Below are 25,206 nucleotides of genomic sequence, written 5' to 3' on the forward strand. Positions count from 1 at the left end.
CTGATGAGGGCCTGACCCTGGGGCCTTTGTGCCCCAAATGGTTCCTATGGGAGGAGGGTCTCCACAACAGCAAGAACATGCTCTTCCAAGTTCTTTTGGCACTGGGCATCTTAATTGGGCCTATGAATTCCTTTTCTAGAAAACATTCTTTAAAACCACATTTCTCACACATCAACTTACCTGAGCCAAATGTTCTTTGAGTGTCTTGTTATCTTTTGTGGAGCCGTACTTTTTCTTCAAGTCAATCATTTTGTCCACTCCTTCTCTTCTCACCTCACTGATGATCTCAAACATGCGTTGGCTCATGCTTAGACGATATTCATCCACCCTTCCCTGCAACCACAAGAAGAAGCCATAAACTGCACATGCCACGTAATGCCATGTACATGAATTTAAAGGAAGGCAAGCAATTCCATAAGATTTCCTTAAAATATAATTATTATTATTATCTTTCCAGCAAAAAAATGATTTATTTCTGAAACAATGTGATTCTTCTGCAATGGAAGTGCTCCATTCAAAAAAATATATCCAGATATGTTGCAATAACTAACAGGTTACTGCACAAAAGAAACCTGCACCAAAGAAATGCTGAAAAGGTCATGAGGCTACTGCTTCTAGGTACCACATTCACACAACCAGCAGGCAGATGTTGCAGAGGAGGCTGGCTATAGCCTGAAGTCCTGGCTTTGTATATCCATAGACTTACAAACCAAAACAAGAAACCATGCCATTATAACAAACACAACTTTCTTAGAATATAAATCTATGGACAGGAATCCAAAGGAAATGGCCTTTGTGATTTCCAATATAATCCAAGTCATGGGCTGTATCCAATTGAGTCTTACTTCTGTACCTACTTTTAGTTGCAGACAGATCATAAATATGTTTTGCACCAATGCTTCATAATCTTCTTGCACTTCTTTTCTGATCTTATCTCTGAGGCCATGGGCTTCTCCTTGGAGATCAGCAATTCTAGCTCTCAGAGCCATCATTTCCATAATCATCTCATGACTCAGCTCTGCTACCTAGCAAAAGGTGAGAAAAATGCTATGCTATAACTCGTTTTCTCCAAAATGAGTAACAGGGGGATTAAGATGCCAGGCCCTGAGAGATATTCCTGAGGTTACAATAAACAATAAAACTACTGCTACTAACCTGACTAAGACCCAGCTCAGCATTTCCTCGCTTGTCTTCTACAACATGCATTTCCTGAAAGAGAATGAAAAAGCATTTTTCATTTGGTTTCTCCATCAAAAGCCTCAATCAACCATTTTTTTACTTGTTTGGCCAAGCAATCAATGCAGCACATGACCCCTCTTCCACCACAATCAACAGTATGAGAATACTTGTTCTTTTTGATAGAGGAGCTGATGTTGCTGACGGAGTAAATTTTCATAAAGCATGGAGTAGGTCTCAAAGTTGCTGCGTTCTCTGGCCATGACATCACAACCCAAAGCAGTGAAGCATTTTTGTAAGTGGTCTTTCGGAAAGGTTATCTGAGGGGGAAACAAAAAATGAAACTGTCAGGTTTTTCTGATGGTCACACAGATAAATCTATTCACTTCCACTGGTTCCTCCATTATTCACTGGTGCCAGAGCACATACATCCAAGGTCCTGTCACCAGAATTTCTGCTTGAACATTTCTGGTATGATGCATAGGACAGCCTAAACCTCCAAAATGATCCTTAGTACCTTCCACCAATCAGGATCAACTAGAACAGGGGTAGCCAATGCAATGCCCCCAGATGTTGCTGGACCACAACTCCCATCATGCCTAACCATTGGCTAGTGGCCATGCTGACAGGGCCTGATGGGAACTGCATTCAAACAGCAACTGGAGGGCGCCATTTTGGCTACTTCTAGGCTAGATGGATAATTTATTTGATTCAGTAGCCAGGTTTAATAATTTCTGCCAGGCAGGACCCAGCTCTAAAATGTATCTTCTTAGGCTAGATGGTGAAATATTTAAATTTAAAAATATGCAAGAGAACTTTCTCCTTAACCATGGGATAAACACAGCTTGTGCCCATGGAGGATGTAAAAACTGCATTTCCAGGAAAGTGTGTGCCCTGGGTCCAGCAAAATAATTTGGAATATGAAAATTGGAGAACATGCTTAAACAGACTCATTGGATGGTATCTGACTAAATCATAGTGACAACTAACTTAAGTCCACTAATTTCAATGGGTCTCCTTTCAGTATGACTTAGATATGACTGACAGTACTTATCTCTAGCAGAAAATGCCTGTAGCGCAGCACATATTTCAGCAAGAAAAACCTAAGTTATGCAGTTATTTTGGCCCACGAGATTTCAATCACTGGAAAAGAAAAACAATTTATGTACCTCTGCATCAGTTTCTTGGTGATTTTCCATTAGCTTCTGTACAAATGATTCAACAATTTCTGGCCTTGTGACAGAGAAGATTTCTTGCATGCCATGATGTTTCCAGAGCTCTGAAACAACAAGTTTTTGTTTGGGTGTGTGTGTGTGTGTGTGTTTCTTCAATCTTCAGAGTAATAAAACATGGAAGCCTCAGTCTACCTTGAATATGACTAGCACTGGGTATCTTGCGATGTGACAGGCTTTTTGATGGAGCGCAAGTCCTACTCTGCTACTTTTTTTTTTAAATATAAAAAACCCCAAATGTGCAGGAGCACAGAAGATCATAATTGCAGGCAGACAAAGGGTGCCTGAATGTGACTAATGATGTTATCATAATCATTATCATTATTATAGACGTACGTCATGCTCTTTAACAGAGCACAAGTCCCACTGTTCTGTATGGAAAAAGAAAACCTACAGGTGCAGCAAGAGTGATGTATCCCACATGCTGATAAAAGTGGAATGAGAAGACATGAAACAATGTCTGGAGGACACAGTGTTGGTTACCTCTGGCTTAAGACAACACAAATGTGGGCTGCTGGATATATGCAGAGGCCTCTTTACACTTGCTGTTTGAAGAAAGCATCTCCAAGTGACCAGCTTTAGTGCTTTTTAATGTGGCAACTTTCTCCATGACTCCTTAGTTGCAGCGCTTTGAAGAAAGTATTATGTGGGTCATGGCTAACCACCAAAGACAGTGTATCTGAAGAAGTGTGCATGCACACGAAAGCTCATACCAAGAACTAACTTAGTTGGTCTTTAAGGTGCTACTGGAAGGAATTTTTTGACTATGGCAGACCAACACGGCTACCTATCTGTCACCAAAGACAGATGATATATGGAGAAATTCAGGGTGGTGCTGACATAGTGACTGTGGTATGTACACAAGCAACTACTGGGTGTTGTTTCTCACTCCCCCCCCCCCTGTCAAAACAGAACTCGGATTAGAAGCTAGATGCAAGATGGTTCAGTCGTTACCTGTAGAGAGGTTTCTTTCTTCTCTTGTTTTTTCAGATATAACCAGCGTTATTTCTTTGTTAACTTTCTTTTGTACATCACGGATCATATGTATTTCTAGACTTTCCAAGAGTTTTTGCAGCTAGGATAAAAAAGCAGAAAAAACTAGCTTGCTTTTAACTATATCTTCATTTAACCATTCAGAAGCCATGTTTCTTCAGAAAGTATATAGTCACTTTAGACTTCCTAAAATGAAAAAGTAAAGGCCAAACTCTAAATGAGGCAGCAGCAGCTTTAATCATTTTTAAGGCCTACAATCTTTAATTGATCAATGGGTTAAAATTTTAAATCAATCACTTTAATATATTTTAAAATGGGATCTGAATTAAATAGACAACACATATTTTAAAGTGTATTGTTTTTAAAATGATAGTACTTATGAGACTGAAGGTCTGTCTTGGAAGAGGCAGTCTCCCTGTGCTCTCAAGTAATAGGAAAGCGCACATCTACAGTGGTACAACATTTGCATGCACTATATTAAAACAGTATGCTTTTTCTTCAAAACAATGACTTATTTATGTGTATTTAATTGAATACACAGCGCGGGTGGCGCTGTGGGTAAAACCTCAGCGCCTAGGACTTGCCGATCGTATGGTCGGCGGTTTGAATCCCCGCGGCGGGGTGAGCTCCCGTCGTTCGGTCCCAGCTACTGCCCACCTAGCAGTTCGAAAGCACGTCAAAGTGCAAGTAGATAAATAGGTACCGCTTTATAGCGGGAAGGTAAACGGCGTTTCCGTGTGCTGTGCTGGTGCCGGCTCACCAGAGCAGCTTCGTCACGTGACCTGGAAGTGTCTCCGGACAGCGCTAGCCCCCGGCCTCTTAAGTGAGATGGGCGCACAACCCTAGAGTCGGACACGACTGGCCCGTACGGGCAGGGGTACCTTTACCTTTACCTTTAATTGATTAAACTATGAAAATTAATTTGATTAATTGCCTAAGATTTCTTTAATCAAGTGACAGCCTGACAGCTTTAAAAAATCATAACCCTAGCAAAAGTACATTTTTATACAAACGATATTTTGATAGTTATTGTCAGAGCATCAGGAGCAATGCCAGAGGTACTGTGAGCTGAGGACTGACCTGTCAAAAGGGTTCTCAGGCCTTTTGACTTGATGAATGTATTAAGGGCTTTATAAACTTTCTGTTTTTTTGCTGCTTGGCGGGGACAGGAAAAACAGGACAGTTATCAAGCCCCAAGCAAGTCACCAAACATTTCAGCTCAGAGGCAGAGTCACTGCCAGGCTGTGTAAACAATACTGTGTAAGCAATGGCTGGAGCAATAGTTTTATTTGGTATAAGCATGTTTCCAACAAATACCTGTTGAGCGGCATTTGATTTGGCGGGCCATGTTGTCTAAGGTTATCTGAACCATTTGCCAGGAGCACAAGCCACTATCGTATATGCCTCTGCAAACTTTCCAAACAGCTTCAGAGCCAGCTACAAAACTTCTGCTTGCATAAAACTATTAAGGTAGCTTCTTCTGCCTGCAGACACTATTCAGGCTACCTGTGTGTGTAAGATCAGGGTGGATGTGTGTGCGTGGAGGGTGGTGGAGGCTTAGTCAGCCATTATGTAGGGAGCATAGTCATGTTAAGGATTTGTTTGCAACAAGTAAAATAAGGACAGACAACTCAAAGCATTTGTACATCTTAAGCTGCTGGGAAGGATTCTAATGTATGGGATTCTAATGTACCACAGAAACTATATTTTACTACAATTTTTTAAAGTATAAAATCATTCTCTTTTTGTATTCTGCTTGCCCATTAGCTATGTTTTACCTGGTGTTTTTTTATCTCGGTTTCTGAAGCGTCTTTAGGGAGCAGAATAGAGTGATATGTCAATCCAAATCCTTCAAGTTCATCTTCCACACCCATATGTATAGCCATGCTTCTCATAGCAGGATACAGAACTTCAGTACTAGAAAAATGCCGATACAGACATTGTACATGCTTAATTTCTCTTGTTTGATGTGTTCCATTTATTTTGCATTGGTTTCTAGCATGCCCTCAATATTACAATTTTCTATGTGCCTTTAAACTTGTTCATAAAGGATTGAGACTCATTGTGATTGAGGCAGCCAGCTTTGATGATAATGTGTGGCAACTGTGAAGAAGGTGAATTCTATGTTGGGAATGTGGCAAAATCTGAACTTCTGACTCAAAAAGCACCTAATTGAATCCTGTTTGGCAGGAAAATCAAGAAATCCTAGTGATACATTGTCAAGAGAGTCACTTCCCTGATCCCGTGTCAGCCATCTCCTTGCAATTTCCCCAAAGGAGTTAAAAGATTTACCTGGCAAGTGTGAGATTAGATCTAAATGGACTGATAAAATGGTCCTTTGTCCCTCACCAACCATCAGGAAACCTACAACTGATCATCTACACTGTGTATGAGACCACAAGCATCACAGATCACATTTCTAACTGGCTGATTGCAAGCAAGAAAGTAACTCTCTTGCCACTCATAAGGTTGTTGAGGATGACTGGAAGACAAGTAAAATGCTTTCCTTATGAATCACATTATACAGTAACTTAGTCATCATAATGTACCATGGGCTGGGTGGGTGGGGCAGGTTCCTGCATCTTTGTGCCTTATTAAACACTCTGCGGTTGGTTTCTGGTTGCAGTGGAGAAAGCCAAGGAAAAGAAAGCCCTTTTCCACTTTATTTTCCTTTCCATCCCACCCCGCTTTTTTATAGACAAGATTTTGAAATGCCGTGTTTCATAGTAATCTAGTTTTAACTGTTGAAAATGAAATCAAATTTATAATAAAAGAGCAAGAAAAACCCAGGAAAATGAAAAAGCACCGAGTACTGTTTTTTTCTTTACTTTGTTGTCTGCACTGTTGATGATTAACCTTCACTCCAAAATCTATTACATGGAAATGGAACTTACCCGTATTGTTCAGTAAATTGCTTGTATAGAGGAACTGTGTTGATATCATCAACTTTTAATTTGAGCCTTCCCCATTCTGCTTTTAAAATTTCCACTTGCTTCCACAGTATCAGGTAAGATTTCTGCAAGGAACTTGAAGCCACTGAATCAGGCAGCTCCAACAGTGCTTTTGAAGTCTTTCCACTTGCTTCAGTTGTCATTGCCAAATTCTGCTAAAATCATTGTGGGGAAAGCGTCAGACACAGAAGCTTAAAGCCAGAATACATTTATAATGGCAGGGAAGACTTTTACTCTCTCTTCCTGCCATGACTGCCAGTCTGGATAGGCTAGCCATGCTAGGGACTCTCAGGTAGATGCCTACCACACTTTCCTTACATGCCATCCAATCTGGGGGTGGGGAATATGAAACCTGAGGATCTAAGGTAAATATTTATATGAGGAGAAACAGAGAGAAAGCACCCAGCTTCCTGGTCTCTCACCAGAGCCCAAGGTAGCTTGTTTTTCTCTGTCAAATCCCTCTTATAAATGCATGTGAAGCATGAAGCCAAATGGTCTAGGCACAGGAGGAAGAAATAATTGAGCCTGGCAGAAATGCATACACAAACTGAACAGTCAATATTAATAAGTTAATTAAGAATAAATGTTAGGATGACAAAGGGAAGAGGCAGAATGGTGCTTTTAAGAAAATTAAGAAAACCATTTTAGTTCAGTTGTATCTATCCTTCTGTAGCTGCTTCTGGTCTCCTCACACATGATGGAGCAGCACTGAAAGTCAGATGGAGAACAAAGGTCTGTTGGTTACAGTCATCTCTTGACCCAGGTGTGGTCTGATTGACAGGTGGCTTTTGATCAGCCACTCACAAGCCAGCCATGCCCTCAGAAGTTGGCAGAAGGGCCGGAAGCTATCCTTTCTGCTTTTCCTACACAAAACCCATTCCACACTAAGTGAATTGAAGGGAGATTGGACTTCTCTGTGTATATGTGAGGGAGGATTAGAGAGACCGAGTAACTGTACAGTGGTACCTCGCAAGACGAATGCCTCGCAAGAAAAAAAACTCGCTAGACGAAAGGTTTTTCCGTTTGCGAGTTGCCTCGCAAGACGAATTTCCCTATGGGCTTGCTTCGCAAGACGAAAACATCTCGCGACTTTGTTTCCTTTGTCTAAATAATAATTCGCAAGATGAAAAATTCGCTAGACGGCAAAACTTGCGGAACGAATTAATTTCGTCTTGTGGGGCACTACTGTACAGTGACAGGCAGGGCTGCATTACAGTGTTAACTAGTGTTGCAAGAAGAGAAAATGTAGCAGAGCAGATGTTTTAGACACAAAAGCTGTATCACCTCATACTACTCACATTGATAAAGAGAAGAACCTCAAGAGGTACAAAACTGTACACCACATTTGTTAGCATTCTGATTGGCTCAGTCATCTACTGTGCCACTTGTGTAAGTCACTTCTGCCAGACACACGCTTGCCAGTTTACATGCAGAGGTTTTGTATTCATATATACAGTAGTACACAATTCTAATATATAATATCTTCTAGCATGCTACATTCCAGCAAGCGCTGCAACCATGTGATTTTGTTTAACTTGAAACTTGACTAGATCTTTTTACAAAAAAAGGAATAAAAACCACATTAGTTAAACTGAACTGTTCACGCAAAGATGGCGCCAGATGTCAGTGATTTGCTGTCTCTAATTTACCTTTCCAAAAGATGCTCTCTGTTCTCCATGACCATTCAGACCCTCATAATTACTCCAGAGTACATCCTCCATTGCAAGCTGCATCTCGACCAGCTCCCCATGGACTACTTTTCGATCCTCATCATTCAGTCCACACAGACATAGCTAGAAAGGTCAGTCAGTCAATTTTTACTTCCAAATTTATTTATTTATTTATTTATTTATTTATTTATTTATTTATTTATTTATTTTCGCTTCCCGTGATGAGGCACCTCAAAGCAATTTACAATATAATGACATATATTAAGGATACATATATAAAATCGGTTAAGAACAACTGCACATAAAAACAATTCTAATTCGGGTTGGTGAGTAGGGATGGCAGCCCCCAGTTGAATTTAATATATACCTTAGAGGTAATAAGAGTACCATACCTGCATATTATAATTTATGGGGTTTAGGTTGCTGATAATAACAGGAAATGGACCTGTGTTTGCTAGGAATGTTCTCCATGGGAACAACAACACTGCCTAAAAACAAAGAGTTGCAACTTTAAAATGCAATATTAAGCTACAAGCACATATAAACCAAATATCCTAAAATGCAGTTTCACTAACAGTATGCACCTTTCTCTGCTAGGCAGAAAGTGGCACTAAGGCTACCCAACTTCACCAATCATGCCCCCATTATTTCCTTTTATCCGTTACAGTTCAGCTTGAAATCAAGCCAGGTACAAAAGAAGACCCCTGTGGAACAATGTAACTACCCAACAGCTGCTCAATGCTTACAGGTGGAAGTTCTTGTGCTACTCAAAACACAGTGGTACCTCTGGTTAAGAACTTAATTCATTCTGGAGGTCTGTTCTTAAGCTGAAACCGTTCTTAACCTGAGGTACCACTTTAGCTAATGGGACCTCCCGCTGCTGCCACGTTGCCGGCGCACAATTTCTGTTCTCATCCTGAGGTAAAGTTTTTAACCCGAGGTACTACTTCTGGGTTAGCGGAGTCTGTAACCTGAGGTGTCTGTAACCTGAGGTACCATAGTAACTTCTAAATACCAGATCAGAGAAAAGCTGGAGGGGAAAAAAATGTTACAGTGGTACCTCGGGTTACATACGCTTCAGTTACAGGTTACAGACTCCGCTAACCCAGAAATAGTACCCTGGGTTAAGAACTTTGCTTCAGGATGAGAACAGAAATTGTGCTCTGGCGACGTGGCAGCAGCGGGAGGCCCCATTAGCTAAAGTGGTGCTTCAGGTTAAGAACGGTTTCAGCTTAAGAACGGACCTCCGGAACGAATTAAGTACCGGTACTTAACCCGAGGTACCACTGTATATGCATAGCAATACATGGGGAGGCTTAAGCCTTTCTCAAATCCACCCCCCCCCCCTCATACAGCAAATAGTATTAGGATAAAACTTGCATTGACATAAACAAGATGTATTTTCCTAATAATGCTAGCTGCCATGGAAGGTGAATTTTTACTGAAATTGCAGTTGAGGAGGGAAGACTTAAAGCCCTCTCCCTATAAGCTGCAATGCCAGTGATGACATTCTCTGCCCTCCCACCCTCCATGCGCCTGGTATTTAATTTTTAAAAGCCCACAACATGATTGCTAATTATATCATTAATATAGTTAGACCCAAGATACCAGTTGATCCAGGGGCAGTGCACAGCAGTGATCTGCTTTTGGCAGCCAATTCTGTCCTGTGCCCACAGCAGCTGCTAGTTTGCAGTTAATGAGCCACCAGGCTTGACTCTGTGCAAAAACTGCACCTTTGCATGCTATCCACACTGTGCTGTCTTGTGATGGCAGTTAAGACCACAGGTTGTGCCCCACAGCAAAAGAGTTGGGCCACCTGCCAACCACAAGCAGGGAACCACCCAAGAGAAGAGAAAATTCGCTGCCATAAGGAGGTGAACCAAGTGCTTTAGGTCCTAAGCCATCATGAGATTTAGGATGCAAGAGACTCAAAAGGCTCAGATTTTGGCATCAGTTATGTCACTGCTGGTGGACTAGAGTGGACTGGCGAAAAGAGAAACGGCTAAAAAAACCTGGAGACTGTTGTGATGAAACCTTTTGTATTTTGAGAAAATATCCCAAGGAGACATGCCTTTTTCAACAAAGAGACACATACATATAGCCTTGTGCTGACTGCACAGCTAACAATGATACAAATGAGAAGGAAACAGTTAAGGAAGAGGAATCTTTGGAAGACTATTTTACTCACTCTGTGGCCATGTGGATCTAGAGGCTGCGGAAGCCGGAGCTGGGAAGCAAAGGCACTTCCAACAATGGTGTTACTTATGGGAGGCAACCCATGGTAAATGTGATCCGTAATGCTCTGGTAGGCAGAAACATTTCCAGATGATAAAAATGCTTCTCTGGAGGGTTACCAGAAAAAAAATACATTATAAAAGCAAATACAATAAAATTATTTCCTATTTATTAATCAATGTTTTGTTTTTTGTTTTTTAAAAGGTCTGATTTTAACATGTACTTATTTTCAAACTGCTCCATACATCCATAATTTAGAAAATTAGCATGACGATGTACTTCGCTTGAAAGTGACATGAGATTTCCCCTTTAGTGAGAAGCCCTGCTTTTCGAAGAGAGGTTTTAAGCCAGTTTAACGGTTATGGTTTTCTTCCCCCAAATCCTGGAAATCAGGAAATCTGAGATCAGGAAAGGATGCTGAGAATTCTCTGCTTGAGACCTATTCCTCATAGAATTATGACTCCCATTATTCCTACACACAGGGAATGCCCAGCTTAAGCTTTTTGTATAAATATGCCCTTGAGCAATAGCAATCAATGTTGCATTTCTGGTAGAATTCAAGAATTCTCCCAACCCCTAGATGATCCTCAGGGTTCCTTCCAACTCTATTATTCAAGATGGAGAAAGCAAAGCAAACCCACTGCACTCTCTCACTGTTGAGAGTTTACTCCGGCTCCTAACCTATGTGCATTTGGAACTCACACACATTTCACCACAGGGTAGATGTGCAAGTTCTCCCTTCAGGTATGGACATGCTGGCTGGGACGGATGGCAACTGTAGTCCAAAACTTCTAGAGGGGACCTGGTTAGTGAAGGCTGCTATATTATTTTAAAACTTCTTATTAGCTAATGTGCAGATTAAATAATCTGAATGACCAACTATCTTAAATGTATGTATTACAGCATAAAAGGTAAAGGGACCCCTGACCATTAGGTCCAGTTGTGACCGACTCTGGGGTTGCGGCGCTCATCTCACTTTATTGGCCAAGGGAGCCGGCGAACAGCTTCTGGGTCATGTGGCCAGCATGACTAAGCCGCTTCTGGCGAACCAGAGCAGCGCACAGAAACACCATTTACCTTCCCGCCGGAGCGGTACCTATTTATCTACTTGCACTTTGACGTGATTTTGAACTGCTAGGTTGGCATGAGCAGGGACCGAGCAACGGGAGCTCACCCCATCGCAGGGATTCGAACCGCCAACCTTCTGATCGGTAAGTCCTAGGCTCTGTGGTTTAACCCACAGCACCACCCTTGTCCCTGCTTATTACAGCACAGGGTTCTACAAAAACACAGAAATGCAACACCTTTTTGCTACACATGGAAATGAACAAAGAAAACATTAATTTCATTTAAATATATTTATTATATATCTTCTTGAGATTAATCAGTGTTTAAAATACTGCTAGATGTACACCTCCCATGATCAGAAATTTTAAAGGTGGCTTTGGTGCACAATACCGAAACCTGCTATTTTTAGAATTCGTTTTTCGGAAAGGTTTCCAATAAAAGCGAAACAACAGGTGTAAGAATGCAGGTGGCGCTGCTATTATAAGTTTTGGAATCACAGGCTGAAACACACAAACACACAATCATGTGCAACTTTCCCCAGCTAATATATATATAAAAGACAACTAAAAGCAAACTCAAGAAGCTGCAAATTTAAATGAAGGAAAGATGGGGAAGGGGAGAAAGATAGGTTGCGTAACTCTTTTTCACTGCCTTTTTTGTCCTCAAAAAAATTGCCTCTGCCCCCAGCTGCTTTTTAGCTGGCAGGGGGAAAGATAGTGGTACATGTATGTTTTCTCAAATAAATGGGAAAGCTACTTTCGAGTGGGGCAAATGGCTGGGGTGGGGGTGGGGTGGGGTGGGAATAGGCAGCCTCTGTGCATCTCCCCTCCTCTATTTAAATCTACAGCTTCATATGACAGCTTTTGGTTAAAAGAAATTTAAAGAGTCATGGGAAAGTGATATACAACTTCTCATAATGTGTAGTTTCAGCCTTAAAGAAAACACCTGCCAGATCCTTCCTTTTGACATTTCCCCCAACTTGAATCAACATCCTTATTTTTGAAGTTACAGATAGGTAGCCGTGTTGGTCTGCCATAGTCAAAACAAAAAATTTCCTTCCAGTAGCACCTTAAAGACCAACTAAGTTAGTTCTTGGTATAAGCTTTCGTGTGCATGCACACTTCTTCAGATACCTTGGTATCTGAAGAAGTGTGCATGCACACGAAAGCTTATACCAAGAACTAACTTAGTTGGTCTTATTTTTGAACTATGCTAATCTCTTACCGCACAGAATGTCTAACAGCTGCCTCAAATTGCAGAAGTGTAACTTCTCTGTGCATGTTCATCATCTGCGCCACTTTCTTCGGATCTGAGGGACTATGAAGATGGTCTATTTTTTTCTGCAGGTCTTGGAGCTCAATTCCTAGAATCCCAACAGCAGTCATAAATAAAATATCCTGGCATTTATTTGCCTTATTTATTTCATTCTTACATCCAATGCTTCTACCCATTTAATTTCAGTCCAAGCTGAAACCTATGGGAGGCAATGGTGGCTTTGGGACAACAGGAGCTCAGTCCCTACAGTCCCAAGGATGGCAATAAATCCAAGGAGGCAAACTGGCTCAGCCCTTGGAATCACAGCCAAGGATAGGATCAGAATGCACACACAATCTATTTTTAACCATTGCAGAGAAAGTTGCCTAGTTTCTTATAGAAACATTACTTTGCTCCTTACTTCTTGAAAGCACCACACACAATCAACATCTGCAGAGTGTATGTCACACCCTAGTGCAAACATGCACAAAGATCATGAGTCTGAACATGCATGCATATATCCACTCATGGGCATGGATGCGCACACACACAGTCAGGCATAACCTAAGAACTGGTAAAATACAACCATGTTCCATTCTAGAGAAAACTGTGACAAAACCCAGCTTATGAGTCTTAGCTACCAGCAAGCCATACAATATGACCATTTCAGCAGACAGTTAAAACATCATTTGATTGAATAATTTGGTTTGTGAACAAGATCCAACAGAATACATAATGGCAAATGTATAGTAGCTTTTCATTAAATTAGGGCTGTACAGGTGTTTGTAGTTTAACTATGGGCCCAGAAAACGCCTCCCTGCCCATCTTTTGTTTCAATGAACTGGATGTCCTTCTTTAGAACATCTGACAATTCAGCTGAAGATGTTTCACTCAGCAGTAAATCTCACTGATATCAGATTACAGTCTCATAGAGCATCAAAGGCAATCAAGTAAGAATATTTACCACAAAAAAACAGAAATGTTTAACTTCAACTGTGTCAACTGTGAGGGAAAGAACCCCCCCCCCCCGCGCTTCAAGAAAACCCATACATGACTGGACCACCAGTCAATATGGTTTGAGGAAATATTTCCCAAATCAGAAACTCTTAATTTGAAAATAGTGTGTATGTATGTTTGTGTGTATGTATACACACACACACACACACACACACACACACACACGGAGAGAGAGAGAGAGAGAATCACAGATGTTAAGCATAAATGTGCAGTTTCTGATTTAAGTCATCTATACCCAAAGTATTCCTTTGAACAGCGCATTTCAAACTTGCCCTTACATTCACTATCTGTTTCAAAGAAGAACATCTGTTACTAACCGATCCATTCAGTCCCTCCCCATTCTGCAGTGAGATGGTCAGGAGGACACACATAATCAAGGCAGCCTGTTGCATTTCCTAGCTGTGCAAAGCTGAAAATGTAGGAAATAATGTCGTGAAAAGCTGCAACAATTTGCAGTGTCTGCCTCAGGGCTCTGAAGCCAGTCTATGGAAAAGGGAAGGAAATACAGGGAGAAAAATCTTTCAAAAATTAAACACAAGTCATAATCAATTAGCCATTTAGCAATCACAAACTGAAAGCAGCAGCAGCAGCTATTTGCAATCTAATGGGTGTTAATTGTGGGATCAGTGCAGGCCCACACAGGGGAGGGGGGCAGCCAGGTACACTTGCCCTGGGCCTCAGAGGGCTAAGCTGGCTGGGGGGCCCCACCAGGGACCAGGTGCTTTTTTTGTTTGCCCTGGGCCTTAGGCGAGCTCTGCATGGGCCTGGATCAGTGCTTCTCATGCACTGCAGCATCACACAACATCATCAACATCAAAACACCAGCTTGCCCCCACCCCCATTTAATCATTCCCCCCCCTATTTCTGGGGGAAATCCAATAAGTTAAAAGAAATGGTTGCCAACAACCCATTGGCAATATTGAGGCCTCATCTGGAAACACCTCAAGGGAGTCTCTAGACTGGACTGCTACCTTTACTAACTGTTCAAAATCCATTCCAGAAAATATTACTAATATCCCATAGGCTTTCTATATTTATTTCATTCAAGGTTAGTTCTGCCATTAGACAAAAGAGGCAGTCCACTTGAGGTGGTAGATTTTGGGATTACCATTGGAGAGGACCAGATCAGTTTTTGCTTAAGGGTTAATTTTGTAGCTGCCTCCCTCCCATATATCTCATCATATAGCAATAGAACATCTAATATTTAAGAACTGAGTGAGGTTTTCAGTTTTAAGGTCTTAAGTTCCTCCCTCTTACAACTGTTACCCATGCCTCAGGCAGCTGATGGAATTCAGAAGGCTCTCTCCACCATGGCTGCTAGACAGCTGGTGATCACCCATTTCCCCCTAGAATCCTCTCTCCCACTGGAGAAACTCGAATAGTTTTACCAAGTGTTTTACTAATTGCCATGGGCAGAAGAGAGCAATCTTTGCCTAACCACACACTCCTAATTACATTGGGTTGAATCCAAAGGCTACACAGGACACTGCAAGGGTGGGGCGATTGGCCCAAATTGCATGCAACTCTGTAGATACAGGGTGCTTCTGCTAGATTCTGGGCAAGTCTCCTCTGCCACTGCAACCCTGTGACTCTGCGACTCATGCAGCCTCTTATCTTTGTGTGGATTTTAATTGTCGGCTGCTTCGGGAGTAAAGGTTGTGGTGCAAGGGACTGAAGAAAAGGGAGGGAGGTACTTCTGCGAATGGAACGCCCCATTCATGGAAATGTCCTCCTCCCAGTTTTCAGAAATCCTCCTATATTCCCCAGTCCAGCCTATTCAGCAGAATGCATGGTAGCTTCTAAAGCCCCTATAGCACACTTTCCTCTGGATCAGCACCTAATAATATTTCAACAGCAGCACAATATGGCAACATGACAAAAGAGACCAGTACCAGGTTAATCTAAACCAGGGCAGCCCAACCTTTCATACCAAGTGGGCCACAGGAGTACTTCAACACAGAAGCCGCAAGCTGCACACTGCCTTGTTGGGCGAACAGGCGAGGAGCAAGGCCAAATTTGCTGCCTTCTCAAAGTTGGCTAAGTGCAGCACAGGGCATTGGGAAAGAGGCACGAGGCTCTGGCAGGGTCCTAGAGCCCTCCCACCTTCTTCCCCATGCTCGAAAAGTGCTAACTAGGGCTTTGGAAAGGACCCTGTCAGAGCCCTCAACCTCCTTCCCAAATCAAAAGTGCCTTGCTTACCCAGCTTGGGAAGGCAGTACAAGGACTGGGAGGGGGCACCAAATGTTGCTAGGGGGCCACCAAAAAAGGAATCAAGGGCCGCATGTTGGACCACCCTGATCTATAAAGTCTGACTGACAAGAGTTTTCTTCAGGACTATAGCGTACGAACCTTCTCTGGTAGCATTCTAAACACAGATAGGATTTCAGAAGGGTGAGGGATGAACCACAGATTCAAGAAGGTCCGTCCATCTGTGGACAGCAAACCACGAGGTCGTGTCTGGAATGACCTGAGTTGTTACAGGAGAAAAGTGAATTACTTGCATAATCACATTGCAATGTTCTGTGGCACTCAACAGGTATTTTTGCGCAATAACTATACAGTTGTTTCTCGTTTGCTGCATGTGGTACATGCATATATAAAAACAAGAAATATAACCTATATAATCATAATTTTATAATTACTATATTAAGTGGTGCCTTTTCACACAAATTTCTCCCAAGCAGCCGATAACACAACAGTGGCAAAAATAGCAGTGTGGAAACTGAGGTGGTGTGGAATTGATAAAGTGACTAGATGAGAAACAGCGGAAGGCCCCCACAAGCTGCTCCGAGTTTTCCAAAGGAAAATATGATAAAACAAGCAAACCAAATAGCAGCCTCCTAAGCTACCTCTCCGTCTAACAGGGGAAGGGAGGTGGGCTTCTAATCCCACTTTGAAGATAACACTTATAGGCTTTATTCACACAATTTTCCCTCTGTTTATAAGTTTACCATCATATCCTTTGACATTTCCAAACAGATGTAGTGATTAGAATGCTGAACTAGAATTGGGGAGGCCAGGTTAAAATTCCCATTCTGCCATGAAGCTTACCGGTAACCTTGGGCCTGTCACTGTCTCTCCGCCTAACCTACCTCACAGGGTTGTTGTTAATTTCTTTATACTCTGCCTTTTTCTCTGGTGGGATTATATCTATCTAATAGCCAGAAAGAAAGAAACTATTGGCTAGCAGCAGTAATCCCACTGTCCCCAATTACCAAAACAACATGATTTAGAACTCTATAAACAAGCAGCTTAGAATATTTATATACCTGGGATCATCTTCAGGCTTTTCTTTTAATTCTTGTTTTTCTTTCTTCTCTTGCGGTAACCCAATCATGAAGTATTTGTCTCTCACACTGGGGAAATCATCTAGCATAGATTTTAAACTATTGTAATATGCAATAATCTGACTTCGAAGAGAGTATTGTGATATACGATGGTTCATCCTAAAATGGTACCAAAGTTTAGCATTAGCAAAACACTATAGTGCTCATATCTGAAGAACCAGTTTCCCTGCTTTATTGTTTTCTTTCACTGAAATGTAAAGGAAATATCTAAATTATAAATATTTGCACATTAGAAACCTTGTAATTTCTTAGTGCTCTCTTGCTCATGAATGGACAAAATGTGTTGTATAAAATACATTGTATTTTCAACGTTAGTGAAGAATAAATGGTAGCACTCATTTGAATGTAGATACCTTTAAATATTTTCCATTGTTCCATACAAATCAGTTGTGTGATTCTTACATTTACACAATTGGAAATAGGTTGCATTTACTGTTTAGGCTGTTGCAATCAGTATCCAATCCAACTACAGGCTTCTTGTGTTCCCTCAGGTGAGTCACATAAAATTCATGTAGCATCAGGGGTCACAATTTGTTTCTAGCGATATTACAAGATCCAAAATTGATGTCCCAGGTGAAAACACCTTTGCTCCTGAGGAATCAGGGCCTACTACTCTTTAATCAGGATTGCCTGTCTTGATAACCGCTACTCACCTTCCCTCTTCTTCCCTCCCTCCCTCTCTTCCCCCTTCCCAGAACATAATGGACTGTCTAACAACTGCTGTGACCCAGATTATTACAATTGTTCTTATATAGGCAGTTTATTTGCAGAAACTGCCTGAAGCATAACTAGATTGCTTTTACTTCCCAATTGGCCCTGTTGAAATTATTTTAGTATTATTTATGTTGTTTGTGTTTTGCTTTGTTACATTTTGGCAGGCTCTTTGTTTTTTACTTATAGACTTAGACATTACTCTCTTCTATTTTCTAGCTGATCTAAGGACAGACTGTTTGGCTTTGTCTCCCTATTACTGAAATGTTCACATAGTACCAATATAACATAGCATCGGCCTGCAGTAAGAATAGGAAAATAAACTTTTTACATACATACATACATTCATACAAACTCCACTAGCCTTTGGTGGAGATATGCTGTATAGATTTTGTGTACTTACTTATGGCAGTATTCAACAATAACTTCTCTCTTGACTTTTTCAACTTCCTCCTGTAACAAATTATACCATTTGCTTTTTTACATAAGATTTCCAGTTTTACATAATTATGCATATATATTATCTTACAAAGACACACATCAATGGAAAGTTGTGTATTCAAAAAGTCAAATACTGCAACCTCTCTTCATAGGGAAGTTGCTCCTTCCTATTGATTTGTGTGAATGCCCTTTTTCAGGCCTAAAAATTCATCTCTCATCGCTACTATCTGCCTCAGTTTCTCAGACTCCCCTTTTCAAACATTAGTTCAAGCACTAGACTGTTCCCTATATTTTCTGTTGCAAATAATTCAGTCAGCTTTTCCGCAATCTCCTAATCCTCCTTTACCACATCTTTGACTTCCTTGTCATCCAGCCACCTCCCTGTAATGTATTTAAATAACTTAGTGTTGGCCTTGATGTATTTAGCAATGTGGTCCTCAAATTCTTTTTTCGCATCCCTTGCTAGCTGCTTCCACCTTTTTTGTGCCAAAGCATGCCGGTTTATATTAGGCTGAGTTTCCACAATACACTCCAGTTGAGCTTCTAATATTGTGTGTGTGTTTTTAAACAACTCCCAAACATTTGGGGGGTGCACTGATTCTGAAGCCAAAAAGTTCCCTAAGCGTTAGTCTGAAAACACATACAACAAAATGTAAGTAAATTCCGAGATGATTTCCTGGCACACTTACAGGATTTTGCATTCTAGTCCCCAGGGTTTGTTTCTTTTGAATGAACGTGTTCAGCATCATGTCCCGTGGACCCTGTTTCTCCAACTGAATTGAGACAAAAGCTTCTCGAGGCCTGGAGAATGAGCAATAATGTTATCCTGAAGGTAGAAATACTGACATTTTCCTGTTAATAGGCAAACTGCATAGTTGAACAACTAATATTTACCTCATATCTACACTTTATAAACATTTAGTATTTATGCCATGATTAAACAGACTGATTTTAACTGAGGAATCCATGCTTATTGTAAATATAGTGACTTTGCAAATACTATCGGTCAGCTGTGGCTCCTTTCTAACAATACAACACTTATTTCCCGTAATGTGATCCAACACCACCTCTGTAGCTGAAGGTGTATACATATTCCAACAGTATGAGCAGGACCTATCATGTAGGGTGTCCCCAGTACAGTATTATAGAGGTCCTTTGAGGAATGGCAGGACATAAAATAATTTCTCATCCATTCCTTGCCCAGCCAGAAAGGGGAGAGCAAAAAAAGCTGGTAAAAATATCCATGAGATTGTAAATGAATATTTGTATGGATTGAGCCAAACTGCAACACTGTGGGATCATGTCAATGGATATATGTGCATGCCATAAGCTATGGGAATGGCGGTCTTTGAAAGTGCTGGAAGAGGCAGGAACATGAAGATATCAGTGGTTCTTGCATCCTAGTAAGAATGTTTAGAACTGTAGCCTCAGGGTGAGAATGAAAGAAAGAGCCGTGTGCATTGAAACATGCGTGCGTACATACATGGAAAACACCCTGCAGCCCATTATACTATCAACCTACCTTTTTAAAATGCTGCGTCCTGCTGCAAAATGTCGAATGGAATGTAAAACCAATGGTGCTGTGGCCAGAAACTGGTCTTCTGTTTCAGTTCCAACCATAGAACTTCTACTTGCTGAACTGCTCTGACTCCTCAGACTTAGACCTCCTTCCTGAAACATTAAAGACACACATTTCCTTTTACACAGATCTACACCACTGCCCATTACCTAATGGTTCTTGTTGTAGGATAAACTGCCTCATATAACCAAATTGCTGGTCTAATTAATGCATTATGGGGTTAAGACCATAGAGTAAGCTATCCTGCCATGATTAGCTCACCTTGAGAGGAACTAGGTAACCAAGTCTTTGTTCCTCCCTCTGTCTACCTGAGAAACTCAACGTGTAAAGAGGTTTGAGCTAGTTGCTCCAGCTCAGACCGCATGGCTCTCACAAGCCACTCTTAAGTTCTTATACCAATAATTTAGGACCTTTCACCATTTAGAACTAAACTAAGTTTTACTGCCTGTGCAATATTTCTGACTGATGCATGGAAAAGCACATGAACCTGACCTTTAGAGAGCCCACAAGTAAACAATTGTTAACTTACTAAATATGTGGTCTTTTCCTATGCTGGGTGAATAGGGTACTATTTTGGAACTCACTTGGAAAGACATGTTTTAAAGGTCCAATGGCCTATACTTCCATGCTTTGCTGCATATTGTGTGATTTAAATCTCTGCTTGGATTCTCACCCAAGAGTACTTGCCCCAAACTTGGATCTTGACAACCTGACAGGGCGATTCTGAGGAGTGTAGTAGCCTATAGGGAAAGGGTTATATATACCTTCCCCACTCACCTTCCAACTGTAGCCTCTGGTGGGTGATTTTCATTTCAAAAAGTAAGAAAAAGTTACACAACAGCATTCCATGTATAGTTGGAGAGAGGGAGAAAATGCAAACCTTCATGTCCAGAGTCCGCAAGGGCTGCATCATGGGGCAAAATGCAGCCTGTTGAACAGCAACAAGCAGTGTGTTTTTATGAGTGACTTGGCAGGCAAGAGCAATCTGAAGATTTTCTAGTCCATGGGACTTCAGTAACAGCTGAAGAATTAAGATAAAAACTATAAGGACTCATATAATAACCGTAACATGAAGTTACACAGTTTTCTCTTGATATAGATGTACTTATCCTTAGACTCACTGAATTCTTTTCACTTGCATTCAGATACAGGATTTTATTCTGCATAGATCTAGAGCCATAATTAAGTGCAATATAAGGTTGCATATACAGTATACTTTTATACTGGGAGCTGAAGGTAGCGAAGGATACTGAGAGCTGTATAGCTCTGTGAAGGGTAAACCACAATTGCCAGGATTCTTTAACGGGAATGAAAATGGACTTTAAATGTATAATGTGTTCACAGCCCTAAATAGTAAAATTGGATGCCACATGGAGTTGAATATGAAATAAAGTTCATCAGAATATTTGGAGGAAATGTTGAAGAAGAGGTAGCTTCACCTTTTAAATGTCTGTTTCAATACTTATTTTATACTTATTTCCTCCCCCATACTATTGCAGATCAGGTGCATTCCCAGGTGAATCATGAGAAGGAAAGTCCAGGAAAACAGAAAGGAACGTTGAAATATCTTTCATTGTGTTCCTTTAATTTTTTAAAAAATTGTTGAATGGCTGTAATTAGGTACTTCAACTTAGAAATGGTGCATCTACAATGTAATTTACGCACAGTGTAGATCCCCCTTATCTGATTTACAGCGACTGAGATAGTCAGGGTACAGTTATACTAAAAATGACAACCCAGAACACTGCTGGTTCTCAAATAACTTCTGGTGCAAGACAAAAGAAAATTTATAGGAAGGGAAGGAATAAAATGTATTCATTGTGGTTATACAGTATTGAGAATTACTGGGGGGAAATAATTCAGTCACCTGAAGAATGCTGTCTCTTGTACGAAAGCTAAATTTTCCAATTTGATTGTCAATATCATGGATGTTTAACATTAAGCTGGATGGAATATATCTGCAAGAGGTAAATATTTCTAAATTACACAAACTAATATGTAAGCATTCATGAACGTAGAAATGTAAATAAATGAAAAGGGAAAGTGCTGTGCTTGCTTCTTATTCACTTTTTTATTACAAATATTTTTAATCTTATCTACAGAACATGACTTGGATCCTAACTACCCTTCTGTGAACCGAAGGGCTTCTGGTTCTGCTTGTCATGCTTCTTCAGAGAGTCTTCCAGCACCTACAGAGTAGATTTTCAAAGAGCAAAGGGGAAGGGGGTCAGTGAAAGTTGGAGTGTCCTGTAAACAGAACTCCACTCATGGGATGTTCCTGCCAGCAGAAGCTTAGTTAGGATCTAAGCCCATGTCTCTAATGATACCACTGCAAAGTGGGCTTCTTTGGAAGTAAGGCGGGGATATAAATTAAACAAACAGACAAATAAAATCTGTCACATTTCCAAATGCTGGCCAACTTAAAAGCAGTATATATTTAAAATAAATAGAGGGGTTGACTGTCTCACAAGGGAAACACTGGAGATGTGTGACATATTTCTTTGTATAGATTTAAAGAAATCTGTTTCTGAAAGTCATAGCAAATTTCTGAAATGCGCTTGAGCTAAATCATACATTCTGCTAGTTTGTGATTGGTTTTAATTTCATATGGGAGACTGGTTACAAATAACTGCAAAAGACATTTGTTTAATTACAGTACTCTTCTACCACCCCCACCCCCACCCCGTATAGAAGCCAGGGGACATAGAGTCATTGCAATTTTGTAAATCTAGGAGGGCTGGGCCTATTGAGAATACAGTACAAATATGCAGAGTAGATTGAGAGAGAGTGTTATGATACAACTGAGGGCTGGATGATTAACTGGGCAAAGTTAATCAGACCTTAACTATAAATGAGAATACTTGGCCCCCAATACAACTGTATGTTTATGGAGTATCCACATCCCAGCCTCTAAGAAATACTACCAGAGAAGAATGGCAGCTATGGTCTCTTTCATGGAATAAACCTTCAGCAGTTTGTGTTAATAAACACTGGTGCCTCAGAAACCCTGAAATAGATGAGCTGCATTGAATTTGGTGGCGGCGGGAAAGGGGATTTGGTTTCACTCTTTATATCCACTTTTCTTTTGTGAAATTATACTAGCTTTTTATTTTTAAAATACTAATATTGAAAAGGATGAATTAAAACAACAGAAGCTCCAGTCACACTTTATGACAATGCTTAGAAAGAAGATCAATTTGGAAAGTTTTAAGAAAGAATAGCTGTTCTATTTCCACATCATTTGGACCTAGATATGTTGCGTTTGGGGCTGATCGAAAGAAGAGGAAAATGTGCCAAAATACCCATAAAGCTCTGGTTTACCTATCCACACTACTGTCGTGATGCTCTAGAAGAGAAGTAACAAATATTGGTGAGGGCTGGTCTGCTTTCTCTTTGTGAGTTGCAAATTCAAAGTACACAGGCCTTAAGTATAAATGGAACTCATCAAAGCCCATTTCTCCTGCAAATTCTTTGTAGAGTCTAAAAGGAAAAGAACACATACATCTAACTTTGCAATGTTTCTTTAGCCACTGTCAGGGTCACCCTTGCTGGCAACTCTTGCTTTGCTAGAAACAGAAATTTTGTTTGCCAGCAACTATGCGCTATTGATTATGGAGTTTAAGAATCATTCTGTGTCTCAATAGGTGTGGGAGACAGTGGGCAATCTGACCGTGGGTATAAAACAGGGATGGGGAATCTCAGGACTGGGGAACATCTCTGTCTGGCCCTCGGGACCCACACTTGCTATGCTTTACACACTCCTTGACTGTTTTTGCTTGGCTGGAATGTGTCCTTGAACTCTGATCGTGCTTCTTCCTTGCCCGGATGGAAGAGTGGGTGGGTGGGTGTGGAAACTAGCCTATTCTACAAAGGTAAAATTCACATTCATTGCTCTGGCCCCGCCCACCACTGGCATGTGGGTCCCAAACAGTTGCCCAGAAGAGAATGCAGCCCTTGGGCTGAAAGGGGTTCCCCATCCTGGTGGAATAAAGGCGGCATACCTGAAATAGTGGTTTGGAGGGACTGATGAGAGGAGAGACCTAAATGTCAACAAGAGTCCCAATATTATGGCACACTGGATATGCATTTTAACCTACATACCCCAAGAGGGGGGGGGGGAACCCCTGCTGCACAAAAGTCCTTAATGGTTACTTTCAATCCTTCTTCATTGGGATTTCAAGATAGCTCCCTGCATTGCCATCCCATGTGCCCATTACTTCACCTCTGCAGCTGTGCACTTTCTACTGCTGCCTCTATCAATCGATGGCGGAGGGTTAGAAGTTCAAGGAGCCTTGAGAAGATGTTCAGAATAAAAGCTTGCTTTTCTTTCCCCTGTTTCTGCTTTCCCTCTTCTGCTGATTTCAGTGCTGACATAGCAATCTCTCTTACAAGACAAGGATCTTCAACCAGAACGTCTGTGAATAACTATGGGGGACATACATTTCTTTTCAACAGTCAGTAAAAATAATGTTGTTGCTTAATTGTCTTATCAAACCACGAGCCCAGATTCAGATGACAAGTTAAGGCTGTTAAATATAATGGCTTAATTGACACTGAAATAGAGAATGCCTATGTGTATTGGTGAAAGGGATTAGCTAGAAAATTCCATGGAAGCTAAAGAAGAACAATAAGGGTTCTCTGAGCTCCTAGATGGGTTGATAACTGTTATTGTTCTCTACTAGCTAATACGTGAGTGTTTAACCTTAGATCACATGGGTGCCATTAAATTTGTCCAGCTCACAAGCATAAAATCCTTAAAAGTTTGTATTGAAACTTTTAGTTGACTGTGTCAACAAGAGAAAGAAGATTTGTAGACCATATCAACAGATCAGTCCATTTTAACTGACATGAATGTGTAGAGTCTGCAACAGAGATCACTAACAGCAGAGTCCTATGCTTGTCTCCTTAAAGTAAGTCCCATTAAATAAAAGGGCACTTACTTTCAGGTAAGAATATATATCATAGCCTGAATTATTTAAAAACAAGACAAAATCACCACAGATTTAGAATGTAGAAGACATACGTACATCTTTCTGAATTTGAGAGCCATAGAAAGACTCTGGCTGTTCCATGGTCAGCCATGTGTCGAGGGCAAGTTGAAGTACATGTTTTTCCAGATTAATTGCCTCCCTGGCTGTCTTTGGCCTACAGCTTTGCTGGAACTCCTGGAGTATATGACCCAGAGCTTTAGGAACTAAAGATACTAGGCCAAGGGAAGGGTGGAACTCGAGCAAATAAATGTTCTTCAAAGCCGAACTTTAAAAACAAAATCAAAATTAAAAAGCATTATGAAAAGATAGAATCATTACATTACGAGAAATAACTTTTGTTTCAAGGAGCCTAATAGGACAAATGATAGTTTTGTTTAACCTAACCTGAAATCTGATACATTCCATGCAAACCTTTACATACTGAGTGTTTTATGTAAATTGCATAAATACATATTCTCCATTTATAAATCATTCTGTATCCTAGTATATAATGACAATGTAAGGATGTCATCATGGGGAGCCATGCAAACTGCACTGTAGG

At 40.8% G+C, this 25,206-nt stretch overlaps 1 protein-coding gene across 12 annotated transcripts in view; it reads right to left on the minus strand.

The window, feature by feature from the left end:
* LOC114593298 (uncharacterized) overlaps positions 1-25,206 on the minus strand; it is a 54,462-nt gene that overhangs the window by 9,286 nt on the left and 19,970 nt on the right. For 6 of the 12 annotated variants that reach the window (XR_013392279.1, XM_077926097.1, XM_077926099.1 and 3 more), the window contains 23 exons: positions 24,702-24,930; positions 23,897-24,099; positions 22,996-23,154; positions 21,542-21,632; positions 20,555-20,695; positions 19,618-19,766; positions 18,785-18,896; positions 18,058-18,107; positions 16,866-17,042; positions 15,946-16,063; positions 13,914-14,079; positions 12,550-12,688; positions 10,211-10,364; positions 8,415-8,510; positions 8,002-8,145; positions 6,296-6,507; positions 5,180-5,318; positions 3,363-3,483; positions 2,346-2,455; positions 1,347-1,496; positions 1,156-1,209; positions 858-1,025; positions 181-333 (listed from right to left, as the gene is read on the minus strand). Coding sequence is in view for 11 of the 12 variants with exons in the window: in XM_077926097.1 (XP_077782223.1) it covers positions 181-333; positions 858-1,025; positions 1,156-1,209; positions 1,347-1,496; positions 2,346-2,455; positions 3,363-3,483; positions 5,180-5,318; positions 6,296-6,507; positions 8,002-8,145; positions 8,415-8,510; positions 10,211-10,364; positions 12,550-12,688; positions 13,914-14,079; positions 15,946-16,063; positions 16,866-17,042; positions 18,058-18,107; positions 18,785-18,896; positions 19,618-19,766; positions 20,555-20,695; positions 21,542-21,632; positions 22,996-23,154; positions 23,897-24,099; positions 24,702-24,930 (3,235 nt within the window). In the remaining variant the exon portion in view is untranslated. The remainder of the gene's footprint in view (positions 1-180; positions 334-857; positions 1,026-1,155; positions 1,210-1,346; positions 1,497-2,345; positions 2,456-3,362; positions 3,484-5,179; positions 5,319-6,295; positions 6,508-8,001; positions 8,146-8,414; positions 8,511-10,210; positions 10,365-12,549; positions 12,689-13,913; positions 14,080-15,945; positions 16,064-16,865; positions 17,043-18,057; positions 18,108-18,784; positions 18,897-19,617; positions 19,767-20,554; positions 20,696-21,541; positions 21,633-22,995; positions 23,155-23,896; positions 24,100-24,701; positions 24,931-25,206) is intronic. The other 6 variants (XM_077926096.1, XM_077926098.1, XM_077926100.1 and 3 more) reach the window with 6 other exon arrangements.

Source organism: Podarcis muralis, chromosome 3, assembly GCF_964188315.1.
Source record: "Podarcis muralis chromosome 3, rPodMur119.hap1.1, whole genome shotgun sequence".
NCBI lineage: Eukaryota > Metazoa > Chordata > Lepidosauria > Squamata > Lacertidae > Podarcis > Podarcis muralis.